The following is a 25,807-nucleotide window of genomic DNA, read 5'->3' as shown; positions in this document are numbered from 1 at the left end:
TCTTCTGGGGGCCAGCATTCCTCTACGGGGAGTTATTCACATGGAAAATGCCAGTCTGTCTAATCATGTAGCTTTCTCACAAAATGTCAAATGCAGGGAGAACTCTTAAGAGTTTTTGTTTTATTCTCCCTTCTAAGCATCTTATATAATAATCTCACCTTCTGAAACTCGGCTACCCAAGCACCTTGTTAGGAGAAAAGGATCAGAGGCTCCAAGTACTGAAAACCAGATGAAACAAAGTCCCAATCTTTCAGGGCCCCAGTTCAGAATTTTTTTTGCTCACCGATTTGACAAGCTTATTTATTTTGAATGGTTATTTAGAGGAAGAGGGAGTTTTACAGGTACCACGTAGACAGCAGCAGGCAGTGACAGCAGAAAGAAAAGGAGGATATAGGAAATTAAAAAAAAAAAAAAAACGGCAAGAACATAATAGGACAGTGGTGGTGGAGCATTTGGTATAGAAGCAAACACTTTTTATCTCAGCGTGTCCCAACGGTATCACTGTCTTGTGGTATAGTGATCCATAGATGTAAATGGTGAATCGGTAGGTATACTGACAGCAAAGTTTGTGGTTTGAAATATATTCTGGAAATATTTTAATTAAAATATTTAAAATAAAAATTAAACCTCACAATTTTTTAAAGAGGTACACTCTCAATTATGTGAGAAACATAGCAACTAAAATGTCTTATTTCAGGTGGATGCAGGTGCCCAGTTTTTTTTGTTTTTTTTTTTGTGGTATGCGGGCCTCACAGTTGTGGCCTCTCCCGTTGCGGAGCACAGGCTCCAGACGCGCAGGCCCAGCGGCCATGGCTCACGGGCCCAGCCGCTCCGCGGCATGTGGGATCTTCCCCGACTAGGGCACGAAAGCGTGTCCCCTGCATCAGTAGGCGGACTCTCAACCACTGTGCCACCAGGGAAGCCCCCAAAGTTTTAATGTAATAGGGAGTATCACTTTAAAGTGTGCCTTTTCCCACAGGACCACAAATGACTAAAATCCCAAACACCACCAATGTATTTATCACTGATTCCTCAATGACAAATAAATATACATTTTTAAGAGGTAGGTACTATATTTTCATCAGTATGAAGGAAATTTGGTAATGAAATACTTGGTATTGAGAATTTCAGAAAATTCAGTAGAAGACCCAGTGGCGATGTCATACATGTCTTTAATCCCATCTGAGCAGTTTCCGTGGGAACACATGTTCAGGCTGGGAGTGTTTATTGAAAGCAGATGTTATATCTTGCTTCCGGTCTGGAGTGTGGTACACAGATATATAAAAGATGGCCGGCACACCAGGCTCATCTGTACTAAACAGGCAACTTCCCTTTTACTGGCAAAAAGGGACAGGCCCTAATATTTTAGGATGATGAATAATTTGTAATTTATCATTCCTAGTAGGAAAACTAGGATTCCAATAGCTTAATATTAAAGTGTTTTGTTTTTTTCCTTCACAAAGTCCTGGCTGATATGAAGCATTTCTTTCGAGAAGAACATTGGCACAGGAAGGCGTCTGGACCCCCATCAGGCAGGTGGGTTACTGGCAGCGGCTGTCGCATTTGAATGCTTTATCTTTATCCACAAACCACCTGGCCACAGGTGACTGAGTGTAGGAGTTGCTTCTTTTCTGGTCATTTCACTCTGCAAAGTACACAGGATGTCCAAGATGCTGGGTGGGAATCTTTAGAAATACGGTTGTTATTCAGCGCCCCCTTCTGGGAAACCCTAAGAAGCCGATTCAGCCTCCTGGAAACCGCCAGCTTGGGAGCCAGGCGGCAGCCCAGTGCACAGGTGCCTGAGGGCAGCCCTACGTGCAGCAAGTCTGCCCAGACCCTCCAGTGCAGGTCAAGGTTTCTGCAGTTCTAAAGGTACTATCTGACCTGGGGAAAATTCGGCCAGGCAGCGTACTGTGACAGATAAAAACAGGAGACATTAAATCCCTTCCCTCAAATAAAATAATATTCCTTTTGGTATAATAGTCTGTGTCATACAAATGCTAAACTTTTGGTCTGAATACCCCCAATTACCCCATCTATTCTGTTATAATTCATATTAGGTTAAAAAGGAAACACATACACAAGGAAGTCTGTTTTAACCTGAAATAATTTTGTTGATATCTGAATTGCTTTCAGTGGGACATTTGCTTTAAACCACAAGGTATCTCCATCTGGGTTATCAGAGTACAAAATCCCTTCTCTCCCCCCACCCCCATCCAAAACAAACAAAGAAACAAACAAACAAAACCCCAAACCCACAACTCAGCTTCAAATAACTTTTGAAGAAATGAGACTCTAAATATTTACATATGGGTCAAGAAATAAATCACAAACTATTTACAAAAATACACAAGCTTATATGCATTAACAATTTACACCAGTTCACAAAAATATTAAAACATAAAAAAACACTATATAAATTAAAGTTAAGAACTCAGAAGTATGATCTAAGACTTCCTAGGATGCTTCTCTCATGCAGGTCATGGTTGAAAAATCAGATTTTGCTACCTTGGAATCTAATCTGTAAAACAACCATTTTTATTCTTTGAACACTAACAGCACTAATCGAAAAAGGAAAAAAGACCCTCTGTGCACACTGACATTAGCTTGCACACAGTTAAAATATACCATTCCTGACATTTCCGTAACACACAGTACTAAAAATCACATGCCTCTAACCATTTGGAATTAACTTTCTGACATCCTTTTGCTTTCATCATTAATTCTTACACACACTGCTCAGACGATACTTTGCCAACATATTGAATGGGTGACTGACAGGGCTGGGAACAAATATATGGACTTTGCAGGCTCCTTTTTTAAACTAAAGGGCAAATTTCAAATTTACCCTGTATATGGCTACTGCTGCTTCAGATGTGGTAATAACCTATTCTTCTATCCCCACTCACTTTAATGGTCCCTCTTCTTTACAGGATTAGTCCTAGAATATTTCAACCTGACCCTTTAAAAAAATGCTTTCCCATTATAAAAATGTGCAGGCCCTATCCTGGGACCATCCCCAGGGACTTGCATGTTTAGAAGGAAACTGACTACAGGAAGTGATAAGGCTCAGATGAAATTTACTCAAAGAAGATGGCATCTCCGGGGCTGTTAGCAAAGTCTCTGGCCAGACATCCAGGGAATATTTATTTCAATCAAACAAAGCTGTGGTATCAGAATTTTGCCAAAAAGGATAAAATCTGGAGACATGGCTGTGAAAATACCAACAGAATTAAGTTCTGGGTTTAATGCATAAGGCAGCTCCATTTCCTCATCATAATGCTCCATGTCAAAACAGTTAATCTGTGAAGTCACACACAAGGTGAACTATGCTGAGGTAACCGGGTCACAGTGACCTGCCGTCTACCCACAATATAAGAAAGGGAAGGATACTGGCAAAGTCCTTCAAATAACTGAACCCAGAGTTAAGGCTGTACCTACACTAAGTGCAACAACTGTAGATTTTACCTAAAGTTTGTGTTTCACACTTATACCAGGAATTTGAGTCATTATTCTGTATTCAAAATATTTACCTGACATTTCTAAACCCACAGCACTTTAATAAAGTAACCGCCTTCAAGAATTAACCTTAGTATTTATAAAACAGACCTTAGTCTCAGGAGTCAATACTGTGTGTGACGAATCCACAGACGTTAAAATTGGACACCTTCAGCCACATCCTTCGAGGCTCTCAGTTCCTAAAGCCGTCTGTATCTCCAGGTCACACCAGCTCCGCTTCCTAGTCTCCCTGCTGTTGGTGAGAGCTTACAGGGCTTGTATGATCTCAAGGGGACAATGGATTGCCTACTGACAAAAAGATGGCTATGGCTGAAAAAATATTAGTGCCGCATATTCACCAAAGAGCAATTCCTGCACAGAGCTCTTGATGTGTGTGTGCTAAATGGAAGTATCCTATCAGGTTCCCTAACATTGTGACTATATACCAGGTCGGTCTGCACTTTTCATCTAGAGGTCTGAATTTCTGCAGACATTTTCCATAATTTTAGGATTTCTACCATGATCTTTATTGAATCTCTCTGATCAATTCTGGGGGAACGAAAGAAAACCTTACAGCGTATTTCCACATATAGGTAAGTGTGTTGCTCTTAAAACTTTATTTTTTTCTAAATATAAACCCTTAAAATGCAATCACATGATATTTTAGATTAAAAAAAACTGGCATGAATCCTAATCTTTATACAATTTCACAGCAATAATAGCAGCATGAATTTAGCCTCTTAAAAGATTTTTCTTTGCTCTAAATAAAAGTTGATTCCAAGTTTTAAAAAGCCAGAGCAGCAACCATCCAGTAAATGGAATGAAATTCTCCTAGTATCTTCTACAAACTGAGCATTTAAAACATGTGAATGTATAAAAATCAAGTATTATAAAGAGCTATGGAATGACATGACGATCTCAACTCGTTTTATAAATACAGGACTGCCTTCTAGCCTGGCATACGTGGTGAGGTGGGTTGAGAAAATGGAATGCAACTTTCAAAAGAAAGCCCTGGGTATAAACATGTTTAACATGTCTCCAGCGTTGTAAGGACTATACCTGAAATGCTGGTGTGGATGGCAATTACAGTAAGACTGTGATCGCACAAGGACAGAGGGAAGAGACAGTACGTTCATTCCTCAGGGTGTAAACGGTCACCGCCCAGAATTCCAGCAGGTGAAACGGGCTGTGCTAAGTGGTTATTACAGGAACGCTCAGTTTACTAACAGATAACCTGTAGCTACTTTAAGAATTCCCAGGACACCTGGTTTAGAAACAAATTAACATGTAAATTTGTAATCATGATAAATTATGTGTTTATCCAGTCAAACCATGCTGTTTTTTTTTTAAAATGAAAAACAAAAGTTGCTTTAGGAAAACAAATGGTGTGAAATATTTCACTAGGGTCACAATTTACCAAATATTACTGAGAATAATAAAACAAAAAGAACTGAAGGCAGGCAGCAGCTTAGAACCACTGATGTCGTTTTCTGGTACTAACAAAGGTCACTGACTTCCAGCTAAGAAGGTTCTTTAATTCTAGCTTACAAATCCCTCTGCAGTGAGAGGCGTCTGCCCACTGCGCTGCGAGGAGCAGCTATGGAAGGGTGTGACAAGCACGGTTCAGCCTGGATCTAAGTGGTCTGACATTCTGTGATGGTTATTAAATGCTTAAAGTCTTCATTCCTTTTTTTGTTATAATTTTCTAAATGTCCAATAGACTTACGTGAAGGATCAAGGAGAAGTTTTTCTCCACTCTCATGTAACACACAGCCCCTTCTGAGACAGGGGGAATGAAGTTAGAAAAACGGGTGTCCCTCTAGGCAAGATACGGCTACTGGGAAAGCAAGTGGGAACGGACAGGACACACACAAAGACCTTCGGGGAAGTGGGCATCAGCGGCTCTGAAGGACACAGAACATGCTAGGAAGGACGAAGTCAAACTCAAATTCAGTAAAAGGCAGTCCTCAGGCTCTTACAAATCAGCCCTTATATATGGCAAGTACAGTCTGTAACAAATTTCTTTATGAGATTGTCAACACAGTACTGTACAATCTTTCAGGTCTTTAAATGACAAAAATGACAGTTTGTAGATGGAAGAGGTGGTGGTGAAGCAGGGAAGGGGGAAAAGATGGTGATTTATGTTTCTTCTTATTTTTTAAATGTGGTCGGGGGTTCTGTAGCTTTTTTTTTTCTTTCTTTTTTTTTGGTTACTGAAAAAAATAGAACAGTCCACTGTCCAGCAGAGGCTGCTTCAACTCTATTGCTCCCGGGGCTCATTCCGCATGGACCTGTGTCTCAGAATGCTGCAAGGACAGCTCTGTGGGCAGGAAGGCGCCCTGCCCCAGAGCTGTAGCGTATGTCCTGTTCTGTGGGTGGGGAAAGCTGGGGGGCACATATGTGCCCATCGCTGCTGCTCCGAAGCCTCCTCGCTGGTGCTGGGGCGGGGAGTGGTAGCCCTCCAGGTTATCGTACTGGGGCCCGACAGTCCCACTGCCCTGGCGCCTGCCATGTGTTTGGTACTGGTATAGCACGCCGGGGTCCCTCTCCACATTCTGGGTGTGGTGGAGCTTCAGGCTGTGACTCCTCTCTGGCTTAGGGGGTGGGACTGCTGACTGCACGAGGTGTTCCCCCTCCTTGCAGCAGTCTCTGGAGTGTTTCTCTGGGGCTGCCATCTGCCGAGCCCGAGGCCTCTCCAGCTCCTTGGGGAGCCTCACCTCTTTGTGGTTCAGTCTTAGAGACTCCTGCCCTGATGGAATATATTTCCCTCCAGAGTTATGGTAGCTGACTGGCTCAGAAGTGTCCGGAATCCCTTTGGGCCCATAATCTAACTGGCCGGCTCCCTGTGGGTAAGGTGGCCCGTTTTTTGATTCACACAGTTGCCTATGGCTTGCTTCCTGATGTGCCCTGTGCTCGGGGAGACTACAACCCATGTCATGCAGCTTCCTGTTCCTGAGGCTACTCTGCTTCTGAGGGAGGGTCGGCTTCTCTGACTGCCCACTGCCGTGTCCTCCATGGTGGTGGGCTCTGTCGAACTCTGGCTCCAGATGCTTCCTATAGAGGCGGTTATCTACCTCGGGACTGAGGGCCTTGGCCGGGTGCCGCCCCTCCTTCCCTTCTGCCACCGAGAGAAGTCCAGTTTTCCCAGGATCTGATTTACTCCGCAGGTGGATGACATAGATCCCACCCAAGTCATCTTGCACCACGGGGGTCATGTTGTCATACTGGGACATAACAGGCCCTTTCACCTTCTGCCGCGCACGGCTCTCCCTCCGGATGGACTGCAGGCGGTATTTTTCCATGTCCTCAAAATCCCATGAGGTGTAAGTGTGCTTTACGTCGGCGACTGGAGGCATGTTGACTACACTGTGGTCATTAGCAGAGAAACAGCTAGTCACATTGGCCCGGGGACGTGAAGGCAAACCAGCGTAGCTGTACACGTTCTTTCCTTGCAGCCTAGGATTGTAGAAAGCAAAATCGCGGTTGGGCAGGCGGTGAAGGGGCCTCAACTGCACTGTGCTGTACGCATCCACGTCACACAGGGCCCCGTCTGGGCTGAAATAGGAACCAGAAGAACTGGAATAGGGGCTGTAGCGGTAGTGCACCCGGCCATTCTCAAAGTAAGGCTGGAGCTGAGTCACGTGATAATCTGAGCGGGCCTGGGAGGACTGATATGGCTTATACTGGTACAGGGGTCTTGGGCAGTAGGCTGGTTCATCATCTGGGGGCACCTCTGTCCTCGAAATGGGGACAGAGCGAATCATGGACGACGGAGGGGTGTGGAGAGACTGCACCCTGCGGATGGTGGGGTACAGGGGCATTTCTTCCGAGTAACAGCTGCCCCTGACGGAGGAGCTCAGAGAGGACACGTATTCGACCCGGCTGCACGGCTTCGGGTGGTGTCCAGACACGTTTCTGCCCGGGGCCACGTATGTGTTGTAACGAGGACCCATGGAGGCTGGTGGCTCTGATCTGGAGCCATACATTTGGTGCTGCTCCACTTTGCCGTGATGAGGGGGAACACTCTGGGGGCGGTACTGGCAGTTTGGAGTCAGACTGAAATGCAAACAGTTTTCTGGACCAAAGGGATCAGTGGTGACATCAGGCCTAGCAAAGGTGGAATAAGCAGTTTTCTGAGACGCATGCTTGGCTTGCGGGACAGGGACTGGTAAAGGCAAAACGTCCTCCACGGAGGCTGAGGAAGTCGTGACAAAGGGATGGTGCCCAGAGCTGCTGGGCGTGTCTGCACAGCCGGAGTGGATGGCAGCAGCGATTTTAGTCTCCATGGTCCTGGTGGGGGGCCCCGGGGTAGGGAAGCCACAGGAGGAGTGCACGGGGACGGGCTCGCCGCGCAGGTGCAGCGGGGGGGCCCTGGCACCTTCCTGCACCTTTTCAGGAAGGCTGGGCTGGGGAGCGGGCGCAGAGGCGGGACACTGCGCGGCGGCCCCGCCGTCGCCGGCCAGGACAGGCGTGGGGTCACCCAGGGCTCTGGGTTCAGGCGGCCTCTCTGGAGCCAGAACTACTCCTTGAACCTATTGAAAGATGATAACATTATGAGTTTGTTTTTTCTGCTCCCCTCTACGGACTCAAACGCTAATAAATTCACAACTCACAAGTTGAGGCCATTTGGGCAGCAGCTTGAAATTTCCCAAGCTGTGCAGATACACTGGACAGGACAGAGACCGACCTGTCCCCACTGCCACGAAAAGAAGGCCTGTGTGGCCATCCAATGTGGCAGCCATCCCATCTTTGGAGAGCTGTTCTCATTTACGATAGGTTTTCAATGTGAGATGAGGTGGCCCATGACACTATCTTACTGTGCCGACCAAACAGAAGTTTAGCCAAATAACCACCAGGCTTAAAAACATACACCCTATCTGTGTAGCTCAGTCTCAACACCAAGAACATTCTGTTAAACAAGAAGCATTGATTCTATCTGGAGAGGTTTTTAAAGTGACTCACGGCTGCCCAGTGGACAGTTTTCAGCCCCCAGTCCAGGGAAGGACAGGAAGGGACTTGTCTAGGTGACATCCAACAGTCCCTGTCTCTCCCTCCCTCCTAGTGCTCCAGCCGGTCAGTGGCAGCAGAAGCCAAACGTGGTCCTCACTGCAGGGCTGCAAACACACTCCCCTGGAGAAGCAGCCACTAGAAGGAGCATCCCACACAGAAGACTAGATAGTGAAGTCCTTTTAGTTCAAGGTGACCACAGTAACCCTTAGCATTCTGCGCATAACATTCTCTCATCAAAACAGGTGCTTAACTATAGAACAATCTGCTGGTTAATGTTGAGAAAATAACAAAAAGTCCTAAGACACTGTCATCTCTGATAGTGCTAAAAAGTCTGTAAGGCAGAAAGTCTTTCAAATGTCCTGAGAATACAGCGCTTTGGTAGTGCAGACGTGAGTAACTGGCAGAGGTGGTTGGACGACTTGCCCAGAGCCACAGTGAATCAGTGATGGAGCCGGAAAACCCTGCAACCCTAACACCCAAGGCCCAGCGTGACTCACCTGTTCACAGTCTCTTCGTATCTCTATGAAGAAACTACCTACCTTCTTAGGAACTAAAGGGAGCAAGTATGGTTAAACTAGAGCCACCGAGTAACCACTCCTTTTTCAGAGGAAAACCAGCATCACAATAAAGGCAGATCCCAACCTCAACTGGGAAATGTTTCATGGAAACCTGCCACAGGACTTAAAGGCAGATGTCAGATCTCACTCAAGGTAACAACACACCCTGCTGGAAAGTGACATACCTTCGGAAAAATACACATTTCATCTCACTGACTTGCCCCCTTCTTACCTTGTGGGCGTTGTTTAATCCTATACTGGCTGCGGCTTGTACCTGCCCCAGGACTGGGAGCTGCTCTGAGGGTCTCTGGGAAGGAGGCGGAGGGAGGGGACGATTAGTTCTGTGACCGCGCTGGAGGGTGGCAGCGGTGAACCCTGCTGCGCTGGGCTGTTCGACCACATCCCAGTTGGCTTCCCTGGCGCTCAAGTCAGCTGCTGCTGGAGCAGTGGTCATGTAAGCCACGGGGGCTGTGCTGGTATTCTCTTCAGGGGACCCAGAAGGAGAGTAGATTTTGTCCCTAGGCAAATTAGAAGGTGCGGGAGCTCTGTCTGCAAGTTCTGAAGGGTGATGGGGCTTATCCACACTTGCACCAAGATAAGAAGGAGGCTGATCTCCACTGTAGAAATGAAGCTGATCCTGGTCCACAAAGGAGACAGTCGGCATACTGGTCTTCACAGACTGGTCTTCAGGGAAACTTATGTGATCATCAGACTCAGAATCTGTTAAGGGAACTGAAGTGACTCTGGCCTTTTCTGGGTCCCCAGATAAATAGATTCGAGGCGGCTGACTGCCTGGTATGTCAGCTGGGTGTCGCTGCTCCCCAGATTCAGTGGTGGTGGAATGGGTACAAACCCCAGTAGCTGCTGTATCCGGTGCTGGCTGGTCACAGTTTCCGGAGGCCTTGGTCTGGAGGTGGAACTGCTCAGCTGGCCTATCGGTTTGGAAATAGGCTTTATCTAAGGTAGCACTAGAGTAGGCAGCAGGCAGTTTCTCTTCAGTCGCAGCCACTGCTGTGTCTCCATAATGTGTACAAGCAGCCTGGGAAGCGCCCGGTCTCTTCAACGACTGGGTCGAGGCTTGCTGTGCAGACTCAGCTAAGGCCAGCGCCAAGAGGCGGGCAGCATTTTTCGGAGGCGGTGGTGGTGGGATAAGAGAGACTGAACTTACAGGAACGGAATCCTGAGGGGGGTCATGGGTATCTGCTCCTGGTGGGAAATTGGGAAAAAAAATGAAAGTGAAAAGGTAGCTTGTGTTATCCTATACGGAAAGCCAAACACACCCCATTTCATCACTAAAAAAATGGGTGCCTTCCATATTTCAAAATGGCAATCCACGATCTTCTATCCCACATGCAAATGCTGTAGAAAACACATCTGGTTCAGAAGGAAAACTAAAACAAAGAGTGTTTAAGATTGCAATCTCCTCTTGGATTGCTACAGAGATGGGGGTGAAGCAGGTCCCTCACCTGGCTCAGAAAAGATTGCTTAGAAAACAAGCTTCGAGTGCTTGCAGATTGTTATTAAGGATAGTTTTTATATTTGACGGTGTAGGCTGGCTGGTTAACTTGTAAGGCTATAATTTAGGTATTTTATCAGAAGAGAAAACAGAATCAAGAGCTACGAAGTTGTGCAAAAATGATCCAGGAATTCTGACTGTCCAAGGAGATAAGGGGACTTTATGAAGGTTTGAAGCAGGACCACTGGCCCTTTGGGGGATTTTCTGTTTGACTGATTTTAATTTAGGGCTTTGAGCCATCAGCACCACCTAGAAAAACATTCTGTTTGATTAAAGGCTAGCTGTGGAGTAAATTTCTCTCTTAAAAGGCACAGTTGGCACACAGGATTGAAGATCCCTCTTAGCTTAAAGAAAGAATGGAGGAAAACAAATGGTACCTGTCTGAGTCTGTCCAGAAGGTACAGCCTTACTCTGACTGCTTGAGGCAGGCTCCTCCTTCCCTGGCGGGTCTGCGTCTGCAGCAGCCACCTGGTCCAGGGGCTGGACTTCAGACTCACACCCTTCCTGGGCCTCTCTCTCGTTTGCTTTTATCTTTACTACCTGGGTGGGGGATCTATTTATGACATCACTTTCTTCACCACTTTTGTTCCAAGCTGGAGAAGGTGCATTCTGAGCTGCTGTGTTTGCGACGGTAGCGATGACTTCTGACACCCGAGCGGGAAGGGTCACTGAAATTGGCTCAGATATGTTGAGAGAGGGGGATTTGCTTAATTTCCGTCCAATCTTTGGAGAGAAAGCATAGACGACCTTTTCAGTGAACGAGGCTGGCTTAGATGATTTGTCTTCAGTTGGGCTCAAGTCCAGGGTAAAGAATGGACTCAGTTTCTCCTGAAGAGGAGAGACAGGTTCAGAACTGGCAGTGCTTCCTGGAGTCTGAGACTGGCTACCACCTGCTTCTGTGTCCTTTCTGTTGGTACTCTGTTTATCCTTGGAGTATCCCAATGAGTCTAAAAAGGAAGCCCCGCTCTCCAGACATTCTGATTCACCCTTAGGAGGACTGCACTGAAATGACATTGGATCAAAATCCAGGCTGGCTACCCCGATGTCTGGTGGGCTCAGGTCAACATCCTCCGCTGAATGCGGAGACACGAGAGCAGGGATGTGCAGCAGCCCTACTTCCTCCTCACTTCCATTGTTGTGAGACAGATTATCGTAGGAATTACAGCGGTTCCCCAGCATCTCTCCATTAAAAGAGGCACTCAGGGCATCACTGCTAGATCTGGGTCTTCTGGGTCGGAACAGCTTGGAATCACCTGGTAAAAATGGATACAATATCAGAGTATGAATGTCACAGGATACACGGTGCCGTGATAAATCATCTACTCAGTACAGCAGAAACATGCCATATAGAGTAAGAAAACATAATTGTCTCTTGGGGCACACAGGTGGAACTTGCAAAGCAAATGCTAAATAACAAACACATTTGATACAATCAGAGGGAGAATGCATTTGATGGTTTCAATAGGAAAAAGGACTCAAAACTCTTAGATTCTATTACTAGTCCAACCAACACTGACTCTTGTGACTTTGCCCAAGTTTTTCATTTCTTTTTGTCTGATTTTATCACTGACCTCACACATGATTTGTGAGGTAGAAGTAACCACTTTAAATGGTACTTTGGACATACAATAGCAAAAAGGGTTTTCTGTTTTTCTGAGGAAAACTCCTCATACCCAAATCTCTACAAAATTGAACTTCTCAAAAAAAAAGTGTTTACATATATTTAGTAAAGGATTCCTTTCAAATACTTAAAAATAATTTTTTTTCTTTAACAAGAACAGGCTTTTAGTTTCTCAAGGAGAGGCCTTAAGAGTGGTAGAGTATTACCTGATTTTATGATACTGCTAAACATCCAACTGGTAAAAGAAGTCCTCTATCTCATTATTCTATTACAATGATTAGAATCGACATAGTGAAAATGTACTATAAAAAGGCACTGTCTTAACACAAACACATCCACTAATGTGTTTACCACTTATAAAATTAATCCCTACTCAAATATTATTTGCTGCTTAATACAAGCACCTACCCAGCCCACTGCATTGTTTTTGTGAACCATTCTCTTAACTTCAGTGAAATGGAAAATCTTGGAAAACCAGTAAGATGTCAGACACCCAACTGAAGTGAAATGCGAGGATTTGTTGAATCACAAGCAGAGCCATTGGTCGATGAGGACCTGGCAGTTAGAAGTTATAAATGAGGATGAGAAAGTTGACCAGAAGGAGGATACCCCAGGAAACTTCAAAAGAGCACAATTTGAATACCAATGGATTAAGAAAAGTCCGTGGGAAATCAATGCAGCTCTTGATTATTTTTGCAGCAAGGGCCTTTTTTTACCATACTGCTGCACAAGCCAAACATGACGTGGAGGATGTCCTATTTGCTAAACTGCATGGTTTTGTCTAAAAAGTTCTACCTCCCTCCAAGTCAACATGGAAGTAATCTTTGTTCATTCTAAAAATTAGTACAGAGTTGCAACTATAACCCGACTTATGCTAAACGGAAGCTAAAAAGTTATTTTCAAAATTTTTTAGTTTTGTTCTTCAAGTTGCAGTCAAATCTTTTTGTACTATTTACCATAAAATTTTGGTCCCCATTTTAAGCAGATTCACTTTAAGTTGTCTTCTCCTGGTACTAATCATCCTCAGATAATGAGGGCTGCCTCTAACCAAAGTGATGTATGAGATTTAACGTCAGGTTAAATTTGTAAGACAAAAGACTACTGGTCTAAACATCAAAACTGCTTAATTTTATAGTTTGTAACAAACATTGTGCTCTCATTGTGAAATTTAAAGAAAGAAATACTATTAACACCATTTTCCACTGGGCATTAATAAATATAAATGGTTAACTTAAAACACTTCACCTATTTTTATGTAAATTGAATAGCAATCATGTCAAAAGTGAAGAAATTAAAGACTGGTACCATATTAAAACATCAATGGACAATGCTAAATATCAATAGATACTAGTATTTTTAGGAAATCCTAGTCTATAGCCTATTTATTACGCATGTATTTATAAAATACAATTAATTGTGTGTCCTTTTATGAAATATATTCTAGAGTAAAACAACTGATGCTTTAGTCTTACCATCGGCTGCGTGGAGAGAAGAGAGAGACTCCTCACTCTTCGCTGAGCGCAAGGTCCCTTCTGCCCTGACACCTGAAGAGTCGAAAGCAAACAGTGTCACGCTTTATTCACCATTACATACGTACTGAAAGGGAACAGTGCTTTTCTGTGCATATATTTAACTTGCAAGAGTAATTATATTTTTGCAACCATATTCAATTTTGCATTGTATTTTATAATGTGTTGTACTGTTCTCAAGTGGTTTCTTATGTGAAAAATCTTTTCTAAAGGATTATGAACTTGAGAATAGAGATGAGTTTTAAAACTTGCTTTTGTATTTCCTAAAGATCAGTATGTCTTGAGATGATCTCATACTGTTGCAGCAAAAATAGAAATGAGACTTTTCTGATAAACAAGAAAAATAAGCAACAATGAACAGGCTGGGGAAACAATATAAACAGCCCTGAAAGAGTTAAGCAATCCTGGTTATTCTTTAGCTGTTACTACTAACAAATACTTGTAGCTAGACATGTCCTTCACAAAAATTACTCTCTGATTCCATATGAATTGTACCCTGCACCTGGCGTTCACTCTCGCTGCATTCTCTTGTAGCAAATCACCCCTTGTAGCTGTTCACATTTCAGAAAGAAGGCCGCAGGTTGATAACCCAGAGATGAACGGACCCAATTAACAGGCTGCCTGACGCCAGCAGTGACCGTTTTAAAATACTGGAAGAAGAATGCAAGACCTTCCCCACTTTGATCCTAGCACTTATCCTTGGGCGTTCCACCGATAAGAACCCCTGTAATTCCCCAGGACAGGGGGGCCCAGTTCTTGAGGCACTAGCCTGCTGTGTCTTCCCTTCTGCCTGGCAGAAAAATAAAGCCATCTCTCTCTTCCTCCAAAATCTCTGTCTCCGTGTTTCTGTTCGGCATCGGTGCACAGGGAAGCCGATATTTCAGCAACAAAGCTGGATTTAGGGTGAGCCCTAAATCCAATGACTGGTATCCTTTTAAGAAGAAAAGATGCAGAGAGAGCAAAAGCCCTGTGAGGATGGAGGCAGGACTGGAGTGGTACCACTGCAAGCCAAGGAATACCAGGTGTCCCCAGAAGCTGGAAGAGGCCACGAAGGATTCTTTGGATCCTTCAGAGGGAACATGGCCCTGCTGACACCTTGATTTCAGTTTTTAGCCTCCAGAACTGTGAGGAAACAAATTCCTGTTGTTTTTGTCCACTGAATTTGTGGCAATTTGTTATGGCAGCCCTAGGAAACTAACACAGGTCATTTAATTAATTACACATGTTGAACCTTATTTGTTAAACATCCTCCTCCTCTTTCAACCTCTTGGCAGTGCTCAAGGCTGCTGACACTTCCTTGTAAGCCCTTCCTCCATGACTTCTGCTGCTGGCGCTCAGCTCTTGTTCCCCGCCTAGGCGCCGTTTGTTCTCACTCTCCTTTCATGACAGCTCTGCCTTCTCCACCCTCTAAACACTGCTTTTCTCCAGGACTCAGGCCCCAACTCGCTTCCCTCACTCAACGGGCTCTCCTTCAGCCATAGAATACATGCCTAGGGTTTTCACCCTTGGTTTGCTGATGACTTTCAAATCTGCATTTCTAGTTAGATTAAACCCCTTTATTGAATGCCAGATCCATACTATTAATCACCTCTTGGGCAGGTCCAACTCACTATGTCCAAAATTAACACATTATTTTTCTTCCCAAACCTACTGTTCCCTACAGGCATAATGGCACCACCAACTCCCTTACCATTTAATCAAAACCTGAAAATTATCTTTCTCATTTTTCACCACCATTTGGTCACCCACCCTGTAGATTCAGCTTCCTGAACACTTCTCAAATCTATTTCCCACCCCCATGGCCACTGCTTATTCCAGACACTCATCGTTTCTTGCCTGCACAATTGTAACTGTCTCCTGATTTATTGTCCAGCCTCCAGTCTTGTCCTCTTCCCATATATTCCCTATGCTGTTGCCAAAGTCATCTTTCTTAAACCCAAACCCGATCATGTTATATACTGAAGCTGTAACAGGGAAGAGACAAACCGGGACTACACGTTGGATCTGTTTCTTTCACTTTAACCTTTGCTCTCCGCTGCTTTGGTTCACTAAAAGGGTACTGTCTGTACGTAATGGCCTGCCTCAGGGAACCCTGCTCCTCTGCCTGAAGGTTAAACCAAAGTGCCTTTGTTCAGGGAAACATCCAGACCCTGTCCACCTGGGGATGGCTGCAAGAAAGAAGAAATTAACACGTCCCCTCCCCGAGGCTGGCCATTCCAGGTGATATATGCAAAACGTATGGCCTTTTTACTTTACTTCCTCATCTCCTCCCCCTCTCTGTGCTATATATAAAAGAAGCTGGCATCCAAACCCCCGATAAGATGGTTATTTTGAGACTTTAGACTGCCATCTTCTCGGTCTGCCGGCCGTATTCCTTGCCTCAATACCTCGTCTCTGATTTACTGGCCTGCTGTCCTGCAGCAAGCAGAGCGAGCTTGGACTCGGTAACAAAGCCATTCAATGACCCCCCCCCAAGGAATGCAGGACAAAACCAAAACTCCAGCAAGCTTCCTGGGCCCCTAAGAACTGGAACCTCTTTGTGTACCATCCCCCCAGCCACGTTCTTCATGGTTCCCTGTTGCACACACCAGCACACACTCTGCTCCCACTTCCTGAAATACCTTTCTCAGCCCCTTGTTGACCAGGTGAATCCCTACTTATCCTTCAGAACCCAAATCAAGGTTCTCTTTCCTCTCCCCACATGAACTGACAATTCTTGCCATAAATACCTCACATAAGCCTCTATTTCAATAGCTATGATTCTGCATGAAATTTATTTTCTTACACATATGATGTCCCAAGTAAGACATGGAAGGCAGGGGTGGTGTCTTAATTTTCTTTCTATCTGCAGAAGCTGCTATCAAAATATCTAGCACATGCTTAGTACATGACTGCAAACTGAATGAATGATGAATTAAATGAACTGAATGTTGTATTTCTAACATTACCCAAGAAGTAAGCACTACTTTCCTTCCTAGATTCAGAACCTGTTAATATCAGTAGATTTAAATGATTTTTAAAAGAGCAGTACTTTCAACAACACAGTAATAGATTTATCTATCCAATAAGATACTCTCATCAAGGAATCATCTGGTAAAAAGATACCTTCTTTGGTTATAAGACTTATAAATTCTTAGAGGCATGTTGAAATATGACTTCGTCATTTTTAAAATCTATAAATATGTACACTAGTAAGTTTAAATACCACAGCGGTTATTTTTTATTACCAACAATATACAAACTACGTTACAAATATATTGTGAATTTTTAAACACATTTACACTATATATAATCTATATAGTTTCCAAAGAAATTGGGAACTTCTACACACTTATATGTAATATGTATTTGGGGTTAAAGCACTGGTAAAAGAAGACAATTCACGTGCAACAACACAACTAGGATGTATCCTGTTGAAGCCTGTTATAACAATGTGGTGAGTTTGTGTCTGAGTTAGAGAAGAGCCGCATGACAGGCTGGGAAGCATGGCCCTGCAGGCAAACTGCTCCCGCAGCGCAGAGAGAAGGGAAGGTGTGATGACACACTGACCTTTCAGAGCCATGGCTTTCATCTCTGAAGGCTCACTCTCATTACGCTGCAACTTTCGTTTAGAAACAGATGATGATTTCCCCAGGTTGAAAAAGGAACGCCAGCTGCCCACAGGAGACTTTTTCATTTTATTTTGAGGCCTCCTCCTATGAGAGAAAATAATCTGTATAAAGATACCCAAGGGGCTACCTTTACGTATGGACAATGAATAAATGATGGAAAGAACCAAGCAGCCTGGAGAGGCCCAGCTGACACGGTAAACCTCCACCTTCCACAGAGCTCACTCCACTTGGTGCGGCTGAGCTGTGTGGCTAAAGCAGGAAATGAAAATTAAGTGTATGGATTTTAATAGCAGTAACTAGTTTCACAAAGATAACTTTTATACAGATTTTCATATTTGGATCTAACCTCACAATCCATGAAACAAGTGAGAATAAGACATATTTGGGAATAGAAAATATTAAAACTCCAAAAATAAAATAGAGTTGAAGAAAATGATTTTAGGTGTGAGGAAAGAGAATTAAGCCAAAAAAGAAGAAAAGTTTTAAGAAAAATAACTAACATATATTGAATGCCAGGCACTATGCTAACTGTATATGTAGTATCTCATTTAAGTTATATAAAACCATATGAGGTAGGTATTACTATTCTCATTTTACAACTGAGGAAATTATGACACTAAGAAGTTGAAGTGACTTCCTTAATGTTGTAAAACTAGTAAATAATGCAGTCAGAGTTGGAACCCAGGTCTATCTGTATCCCAACATCGACACTCTTGATTACTATTCTATAAAGAGATTTTTGAGAAAATTATAGAGGTATCATGTAAATTCAAGAAACTGAAGATAAACTTAGAATGACAAAGATGTTCTAACTTACTATGGTCAGGACATTTTAATCAAGGGAAATGAAAGGAATTTAGAGAAGTACACTAACATGGAAATAAATTCCCAACTTTCATTAGTACTATCCAAATCCACGGAGTTGAAGTTCTCACATTCCTATGTAATAGCCAAAGCAGTAACCCAAGGTCAAAATTAACTCACATACATTAGTCTTCCCACAGTAACTTAGTAAAGAAGATATAAAAACCGTGTTATTATCATTTCTTTAGAGAAACAGAGAATAGGAGCTGGAAAGGAGAGAGAGTGAACGGCAGCGGTTCTCAAACTTTGTCACACGTCAGAACCACCTGGAAGGTCTGATAAAAGACTGACTGCGGGACCCCAGCCCAGAGTTCTGGTGCAGTGGGTCTGGGGTTGGGGCTGGCCGAGAATGATCCGCCGGTCGGGAGATGTGCTGTGAGGAGCACTGGTCTACTCTGAACTCAGTGGGAACCCATGTCACGCCATCACCCATCCACTGTTTTTTGAATAAGCTGTCGCAATGTTTATTTCTAAACAAATTTCTCAACAACATATTTCAGAGAGAAAATGACACCCTACATGGAGGAAATGTATCATTTTTCCTAACAATATTCCCTGTACAGCAGACTTTCCTCTCCTTTCCAACAATGACATGATGTTGTAATGCTTTTTGAGAATCATTCACATCAGTCCCTATGAAGTAACATCCAGAGTCTGGCACAAAATCAATATAGTAATACTAAAATGCAAAAGTAAAAGAAAAGAAAAGAACAAATAGCCATGAAACGCACATTTTTGAGGAGGACTAAATGAGTTTTACCTTTCAGGTGGGAACTCAATTATGGTGTGAAATTTTCCCTGAAGTGCAGCAGGTCCTTCTCCTACTTCGATATATTTGTTTTCAGTCACAATTGGAGAATTGACCTGAGCCTGTGTTCGTGCCTGGGCCTCCTCCAGTGTCAGCAGTTTGGTGGATGGAGATGAAACCAGCAGGGACTTGGGTCTTGACAGAGAAGCTTTGGAAAGAAAAAAAAGCAAGGAAGAGAGTAAAACTTCATGACACGGGGGGAAAAAATATAAATATCTGTGGGTGTATATAACAATCTGCTTATCTGTCTATCTATCTATCTCCCTTTCTGTGTTGTTTTATATTTTCTTCAGTAAGTTTTTTAAATGGTAAAAGTAATAGAGCCTTATACTAAGTGAGGAGTAGATTACATACCAGGTTATTAACGGTGATAGATATAAATACAAAATGCCTTAAGTAATTTAACTATTTTCTTTTCTTAAAAGATTCTAGGCAAGGCCTAGTATCATTCATTTATTTTTAGTTTTGGAAGGAATTTTACTTCTGCTGCTCTATATTACACCTTTATATACATCAGTAATAGGTGACATGATACATCTTTTATGGGCCCTGAACTTCGATCATGATAGGTCTAATACTTAGTAGTCACTAAAAACATACGAAATAACTGTTATTTTGTGCATTTTGGGGAACAGATATAAATTAGCTGCTTTCTACTAAGACAGATTTACTAAACTGAGATAAGAAATGCAGTTTCCCAATCTGGGAGAGGCTTTAATACACGTTCCTGGTAGTGAACGACACCTGTTAGAGCCATACCTGCCCCTTCCTGAATGACCGCGCTGATCTTCCCACTGAAAAGGACGTCAACGTGATTGAGGATGAACTCAACAACCACAGACTGAATTCTCACTTCCATGAAAGCCGCTGTCCCACTGAAGCAGGCAGATTCTATCTGTTTTGATCTGTGGGGTAAACAACATTACCATCACAGGGTCCCCAAAATAGCAGTCTTAAAGAGCATTATTTTTTGCTTTATGTGTAAATCACAGACAAACCAGAGGAAGAAAGCATACTTTTACAGTGCCTTGGCTAAACCCTGATTGCCTATTTTAGGAAGATGCTCATAAAAACAACATATTAGTCTGACTTTTAAAAATTATCCTTGGGGGCTTCCCTGGTGGCGCAGTGGTTAAGAATCCGCCTGGCAATGCAGGGGACATGGGTTCAAGCCCTGGTCCAGGAAGATTCCACATGCCGCGGAGCAACAAAGCCCATGTGCCACAACTACTGAGCCTGCACTCTAGAGCCCTCAAGCCACAACTACTGAGCCCACATGCCACAACTACAGAAGCCCACACGCCTAGAGCCCGTGCTCCACAACAAGAGAAGCCACCGCAATGAGAAGCCTGCGCACCACAACCAAGAGTAGCCCCCCGCTGGCCACAACTAGAGAAAGCCCGTGCGCAGCAACAAAGATCCAATGCAGCCAAAAATAAATAAAATTAACTAATTAATTTTTAAAAATTATTCTAAGGAACACTGATGAATTACTTTTATTTAAAGTCACTCTGCTTCTACTTCAGGTCATAAGTCAAATGCAACTTACCTTAGCAGGTTTGGAGCCCAAACAATTGCTAGGTTTTTTGCATGCATATTTGTGATGGAACAATAGTCAGCTAGAAGAGACAAGTGTCTCATTAGGAACTCCAGCGTTCTGGAAAATGAAATACAACATATTAACAAAAAGAAACACCACGTATCAGTATAGAGCATAAAAGCTCCACTAATTAACTTGTAAGTTTGGAATGGCAAAATGGAAAAAGAAACCATACAAACCCCAGCAAATTTTTTTCCTGCCTATTAGGTTTGAATATTATTACTACTACAGAACTGTCAGAATATTATGGATTCTACATTTCATATATGATAATTACATCTACAGAATACTAAGAAAAAAAGTCTGAGGCAGATGCAGTAAGAAATGAAAGTTTCTGATAGAACTGGCTCAGAAAACAAAACAGTCTTAGTTTTAAAGAAATCTTTAGGAATATTTGCTCCTGCCTGTTAGAAATTTAGTTTCAGGGACACCAGTGAAGTGAATCCTCCACAAAATTTAGTTTCTAGACAAATACTATCAAGAAGTTATGCTATTCTACTTGCAGCAGACATGCTAACAGGAAAGAATTTAAACTTTTCTTCTGTAAAAGAAAACATTTCACAAGCCTAAAAAGAGTTAAAAGAAAAATTCCAGTAGGTACCAAGAGGGAAAATATTTGAACAATTTGAACATGCTCTTGGAATAGAAAGCCTACTTCAAATCCTAATATCCTGGTTTATCTTATACATTCTAAGTGTGATTTATTTAAATAATTTTTTATATATAGAGAGATTAAACAATAGGGCAGAGTATTTTGGGAAATAAAGCATGATCAGCTTAAATGTAAGTCAAGTCAGATAAACACAGAGGCATTACCTATCAGCTTATAAAACTATTAAATACCTGGGGAAATACCTATATATTATTAAGAAATATCTATATAATAAAGAAGAATATATACTTTGGTAGAAGAAATATAAATAATAGTAGAGTAGATAAGCATAATATAGTAAAAAAGTTATATGTATCAATATAGTAGGAAATATATATGTATGTGTGCGAGCATATTTATATATATATATATATTCACACACACATTTATGTTTCTGTGTATGTGTGTCTGTAGAGATAAAATACACAGCAAAGTAAAAACATAAAGATACACAGCAGACAATAACAATGATAATAATAATGGTTATTAACTCATATAAACAGTAATTATTTAACAGGCCTTGTTCTGAGTGTTTTCCTTTTAATATTCGTGACAATCCTATGAGAAAAGTACTATTATCTCTCTCTTACAAACAATGAAACTGAGCCCAGAGGCAAAGGAACTTGCCCAAGGTCACAAGGTCAGACAGCTAACACAGGCCATTGGCTCCAGAAGCCCTACACTATAATTTCTATAATATATAGAAATTATATATAATAGGTGATATAAATGTACTACACTGCAGGGGATAAATATATAAGGAATATAAATAAAACATGGTGGGAGATTATTTGTGTAAAATATAAAATATATAGAAGACATCTGTACTTCACTATATGAGAAATATATATATATATATATAATATACACATGTATATATACATATGATATATACATACATACTCTTTCTCTCTATATATACACACATATATACTCTCTCTCTGTATGATATATGATAGGGTTTCTTCCTACCCTTCTTACTGATGTTCTCTTAATTCACCCACAAGATTAACCAATAACACTCTCAATTACCTCTGTAAAACGTACTGATGATTAATGTCCAAGGCACAATAAGTTTCTTTGGCTAACATACTGAATACTTCGACTAATATCATTTGAATTATAAGCTTACCTAAAGCCAATGTTAAGTATTTCTATGACTATTTATGCAAGGCTATTTTAATTCATAGTTAAGTTAAATGCCATCAACATTTATAAGACAAAATTTCAAAAAGATTTCTATGAAACCTCAGTGGAATGCTCTGCAAAGTCTTGATAAAGATTAGCCGCCAAATGAGGAAGAAACAAGTACCGTGATGAGCGGAGAACAATTTAAAACAAAACAAAACCTGTAATACCAATAATATTCTCACAGAGAGAAGAGATATATCCATGAAATAAGAATAGAATAGGATACTGTAAAGGAAAAACATTCAGAGAAACAAGAAAGAGAGGGAGGAAGGGAAGGCAGGCAGTTAGTTCTCAGAAGTAATTTTTTTTTTTAATCATGAGATGGACTGGAGGAAACCCATATGTGGAAACTGGCAAAGAGAAGGTGAGAAACTAAAAGAGTTATTAGTTCAAGAGTTAAAACAATTCCAGAAAGAGAATAAAGAAAAGGGATGAGGTTTACATTGCAATGAGAACCATCAAGGAAATAATACAAGAAAATTTCTCAGAAGTTTCCAAAAAAGCCCAGTGAGTGCCCAGAGCAAAGAATGAAAAAGAACCCACTCCAAGATGAGTCACTAAGGAAACAGACCACTGGCTATGTTCTAAATTTAAAAACATCCAGAAAGGATATACACAATACAAAATAGATCATATAAAAAAGTAGCACTCTAGTATCAGACTTTGCTGCAGCATTTTTGCTTAGATGCCAATAGTGTAATACCATCAAAATTATGGGAAAATACTATTTACAGACTAAAATTCTATAGCCAACTATCAGTCAAATATTCGAGGAGAATGCGAGCATTTTCATATCAAAGTCTCAAAACATTTACCTCCCATACACCTCTTCTCACAGAGCTACTGAAGATGTACACTAGAAAAGCAGGGAGTAAAACATGGAAGGTGACAGCCAGAGATCCATAAGAGAAGGGATCTAACTCGTGAAGAAAGCGATGGAGGGAATTTCCAGGAGGAAGGTGAAGGGCTGGAGCCGCGTGGAGATTCAGAGAGCAATCAACCCAGACAGAGCAGTGGGACGGAAAGCACCAGGAGGGGTGTTTTCATGGGGAAAAACTTCTTTTAAAAGGTTGCTTGGGGGCTTCCCTGGTGGCGCAGTGGTTGAGAGTCCGCCTGCCGATGCAGGGGACACGGGTTCGTGCCCCGGTCCGGGAAGATTCCACATGCCGCGGAGCAGCTAGGCCCGTGAGCCATGGCTGCTGAGCCTGCACGTCCAGAGCCTGTGCTCTGCAACGGGAGAGGCCACAACAGTGAGAGGCCCGCATACCGCAAAAAAAAAAAAAAAAAAAAAAAGGTTGCTTGATATGTTTAAATACAACTAAGAGAACATCCACACTTCTGTGAGAGAGACAGGGGACAGACGAGCAATAAACAGATACTCAGCAAACCAAAAACAGGCCATCACTCCAAGAAAACACACAGTTATCCCAAAAGGGAAATAAAATCCTAGTCTACTAGTAGATGCAGCTGTGAATAACAGTTAAGTAGTTACAACGACGTAGAACATGAACTCTGGCTGCACACCAAATGCTGATACAACCAGACTAGGAAGAGGAGAGAAGGAGCCGTGTGTTTGTGTGCTACTGGGGGAGGGGAGTTACAGCCACACCCTCATTTACCACAAAATGAAGGCAAATAATTATACCTAAAAATGAAAAATCAGGAAATAAAAACATAAGCGTGCTATTTAGAAACAGGGGAGTAAACTCTAGAAGTAAGAGTTGAGAATAATAACTTCTGGGTAAGAGAAATTAGAACGGGGAGAGGAGACTGCTGTTTTTTTTTTTAATTTATTTATTTTATTTATTTTTGGCTGCATTATTGGGTCTTCATTGCTGTGCGTGGGCTTTCTCTAGTTGTGAGCGGGAGCTACTCTTTGTTGCAGTGAGCGGGCTCCTCATTGCAGTGGCTTCTCTTGTTGTGGAGCACGGGCTGTACGTGTGCAGGCTTCAGTAGTTGTGGCGTAAGGGCTCAGTAGTTGTAGCTCGCGGGCTCTAGAGTGCAGGCTCAGTAGTTGTGGTGCATGGGCTTAGTTGCTCCGTGGCATGTGGGATCTTCCTGGACCAGGGCTTGAACCCGTGTCCCCTGCACTGGCAGGTGGATTCTTAACCACTGCGCCATCATGAAAGCCCCAGGCTGGTTTTTTGCTGCCAGCTTTGCATAAGCGTTTGATTTTTTAAAACTATGTACATAAGTTATATTGACCATTTTAACTTAGAGAGAAAAGATATTCGCATAGTACCTCATGTAAAACTATAAAGAAGCCTCGGCTTAAATCTAATCATCTGTCTTGCTATGCTTTATACTAAAAAAAATATTAAAGGCCAGACTCATTCACACATTTGATCTCATTACATTAAAAGGCATCCTCTTCAGAAGGTATTGTTAGTATTTTCACATATATGGAGATTGATGTTTGGAGAGGCCACACAGCTAGTAAGTGATGAAGCTGGAAATTCAAACTTGGGTCTATCTACCAAAGCCAATATTCTCTGTATTGCACTAGGTTTCTTTTTCTGGTAAGTTAAAGAAAGTCCTAGTCCCCCTTAAAAATATTTTTTAATAACTGTGTGTTGATCAGATTTGTCTTCCCAACCTTCTTTTTCAGGGCTAAACACCTAAATTTCTTGAGCTTGCTTCACAAAAGTTCTTTTAAGGTTTTTTTTCACTCTTCAGTGGGTTCTTAAGACCCCCTCAAAGTTCTCACATTCTTCCTAAGACAGGCCACAGTAACAGGACAAGCCAATGCTGAGTTACTTCCTGACTCGACTGCCAGGCATTTACAGCTACAGAGTTGACTAAAAAAGGTGTTGATTTTTAATGTTGATTGAAAATTTTCGTGTTGATTTAGTGCCAAATTTAGTGCCAATTTTTAAAATATATATATGAACAATGTCATTTTGAAAAGATCAACACTAAATTACTTAATCTGTGAATTAAAAAAAACATCTACTGAATTTAATTTCTTGTCAATAACTGAAATTTAAAATTTTTATCTTTTTGCTTCTTTGTACACTATAATCAATCCATAATTTATGCCATTTTCTTTCTCTCACTAAATGGCAGTCATCCTCCATTTTATTCTGTCTTCTCAGACACAGCAAAAGTATTTCTGAGAGTTGAAGCAAACATACAAATTAAATTGGGTTTTAAAAAGCAGCAACAAAAGAGAGGGTTCAAAATGGTGGTGTAGGAAGATCCTGAGCTTACCTCCTCGCGCGGACACACCAAAGCTATAACTAGATACCCATAGGATGACTCTCTCCACAAAAGACCTAAAGGCTGGCAGAGCAGCTCTTCTACAGAAAGGACAAAAAAGCGGGGTGGGAAAGCCCCACTGGGATGGAGCG

At 42.2% G+C, this 25,807-nt stretch overlaps 1 protein-coding gene across 3 annotated transcripts in view; it reads right to left on the bottom strand.

Moving 5' to 3' along the window:
- Positions 1–2,089: 2,089 nt before the first annotated feature.
- The window catches only part of ARHGAP32 (Rho GTPase activating protein 32), a 262,887-nt gene continuing 239,169 nt past the window's right edge, over positions 2,090–25,807 (bottom strand). For all 3 annotated transcript variants that reach the window (XM_081238497.1, XM_081238496.1, XM_081238495.1), the window contains 8 exons: positions 20,564–20,671; positions 19,774–19,919; positions 18,967–19,162; positions 17,281–17,426; positions 13,675–13,746; positions 10,959–11,834; positions 9,298–10,271; positions 2,090–8,030 (listed from right to left, as the gene is read on the bottom strand). In XM_081238497.1, coding sequence (XP_081094623.1) covers positions 5,775–8,030; positions 9,298–10,271; positions 10,959–11,834; positions 13,675–13,746; positions 17,281–17,426; positions 18,967–19,162; positions 19,774–19,919; positions 20,564–20,671 — 4,774 coding nt within the window. In that variant the 3' untranslated portion in view covers positions 2,090–5,774. The remainder of the gene's footprint in view (positions 8,031–9,297; positions 10,272–10,958; positions 11,835–13,674; positions 13,747–17,280; positions 17,427–18,966; positions 19,163–19,773; positions 19,920–20,563; positions 20,672–25,807) is intronic.

Source organism: Mesoplodon bidens (genome assembly GCF_964165515.1).
Source record: "Mesoplodon bidens genome assembly, chromosome: 7".
Classification (NCBI taxonomy): domain Eukaryota; kingdom Metazoa; phylum Chordata; class Mammalia; order Artiodactyla; family Ziphiidae; genus Mesoplodon; species Mesoplodon bidens.
This window is presented reverse-complemented; position numbering and strand designations above follow the sequence as displayed.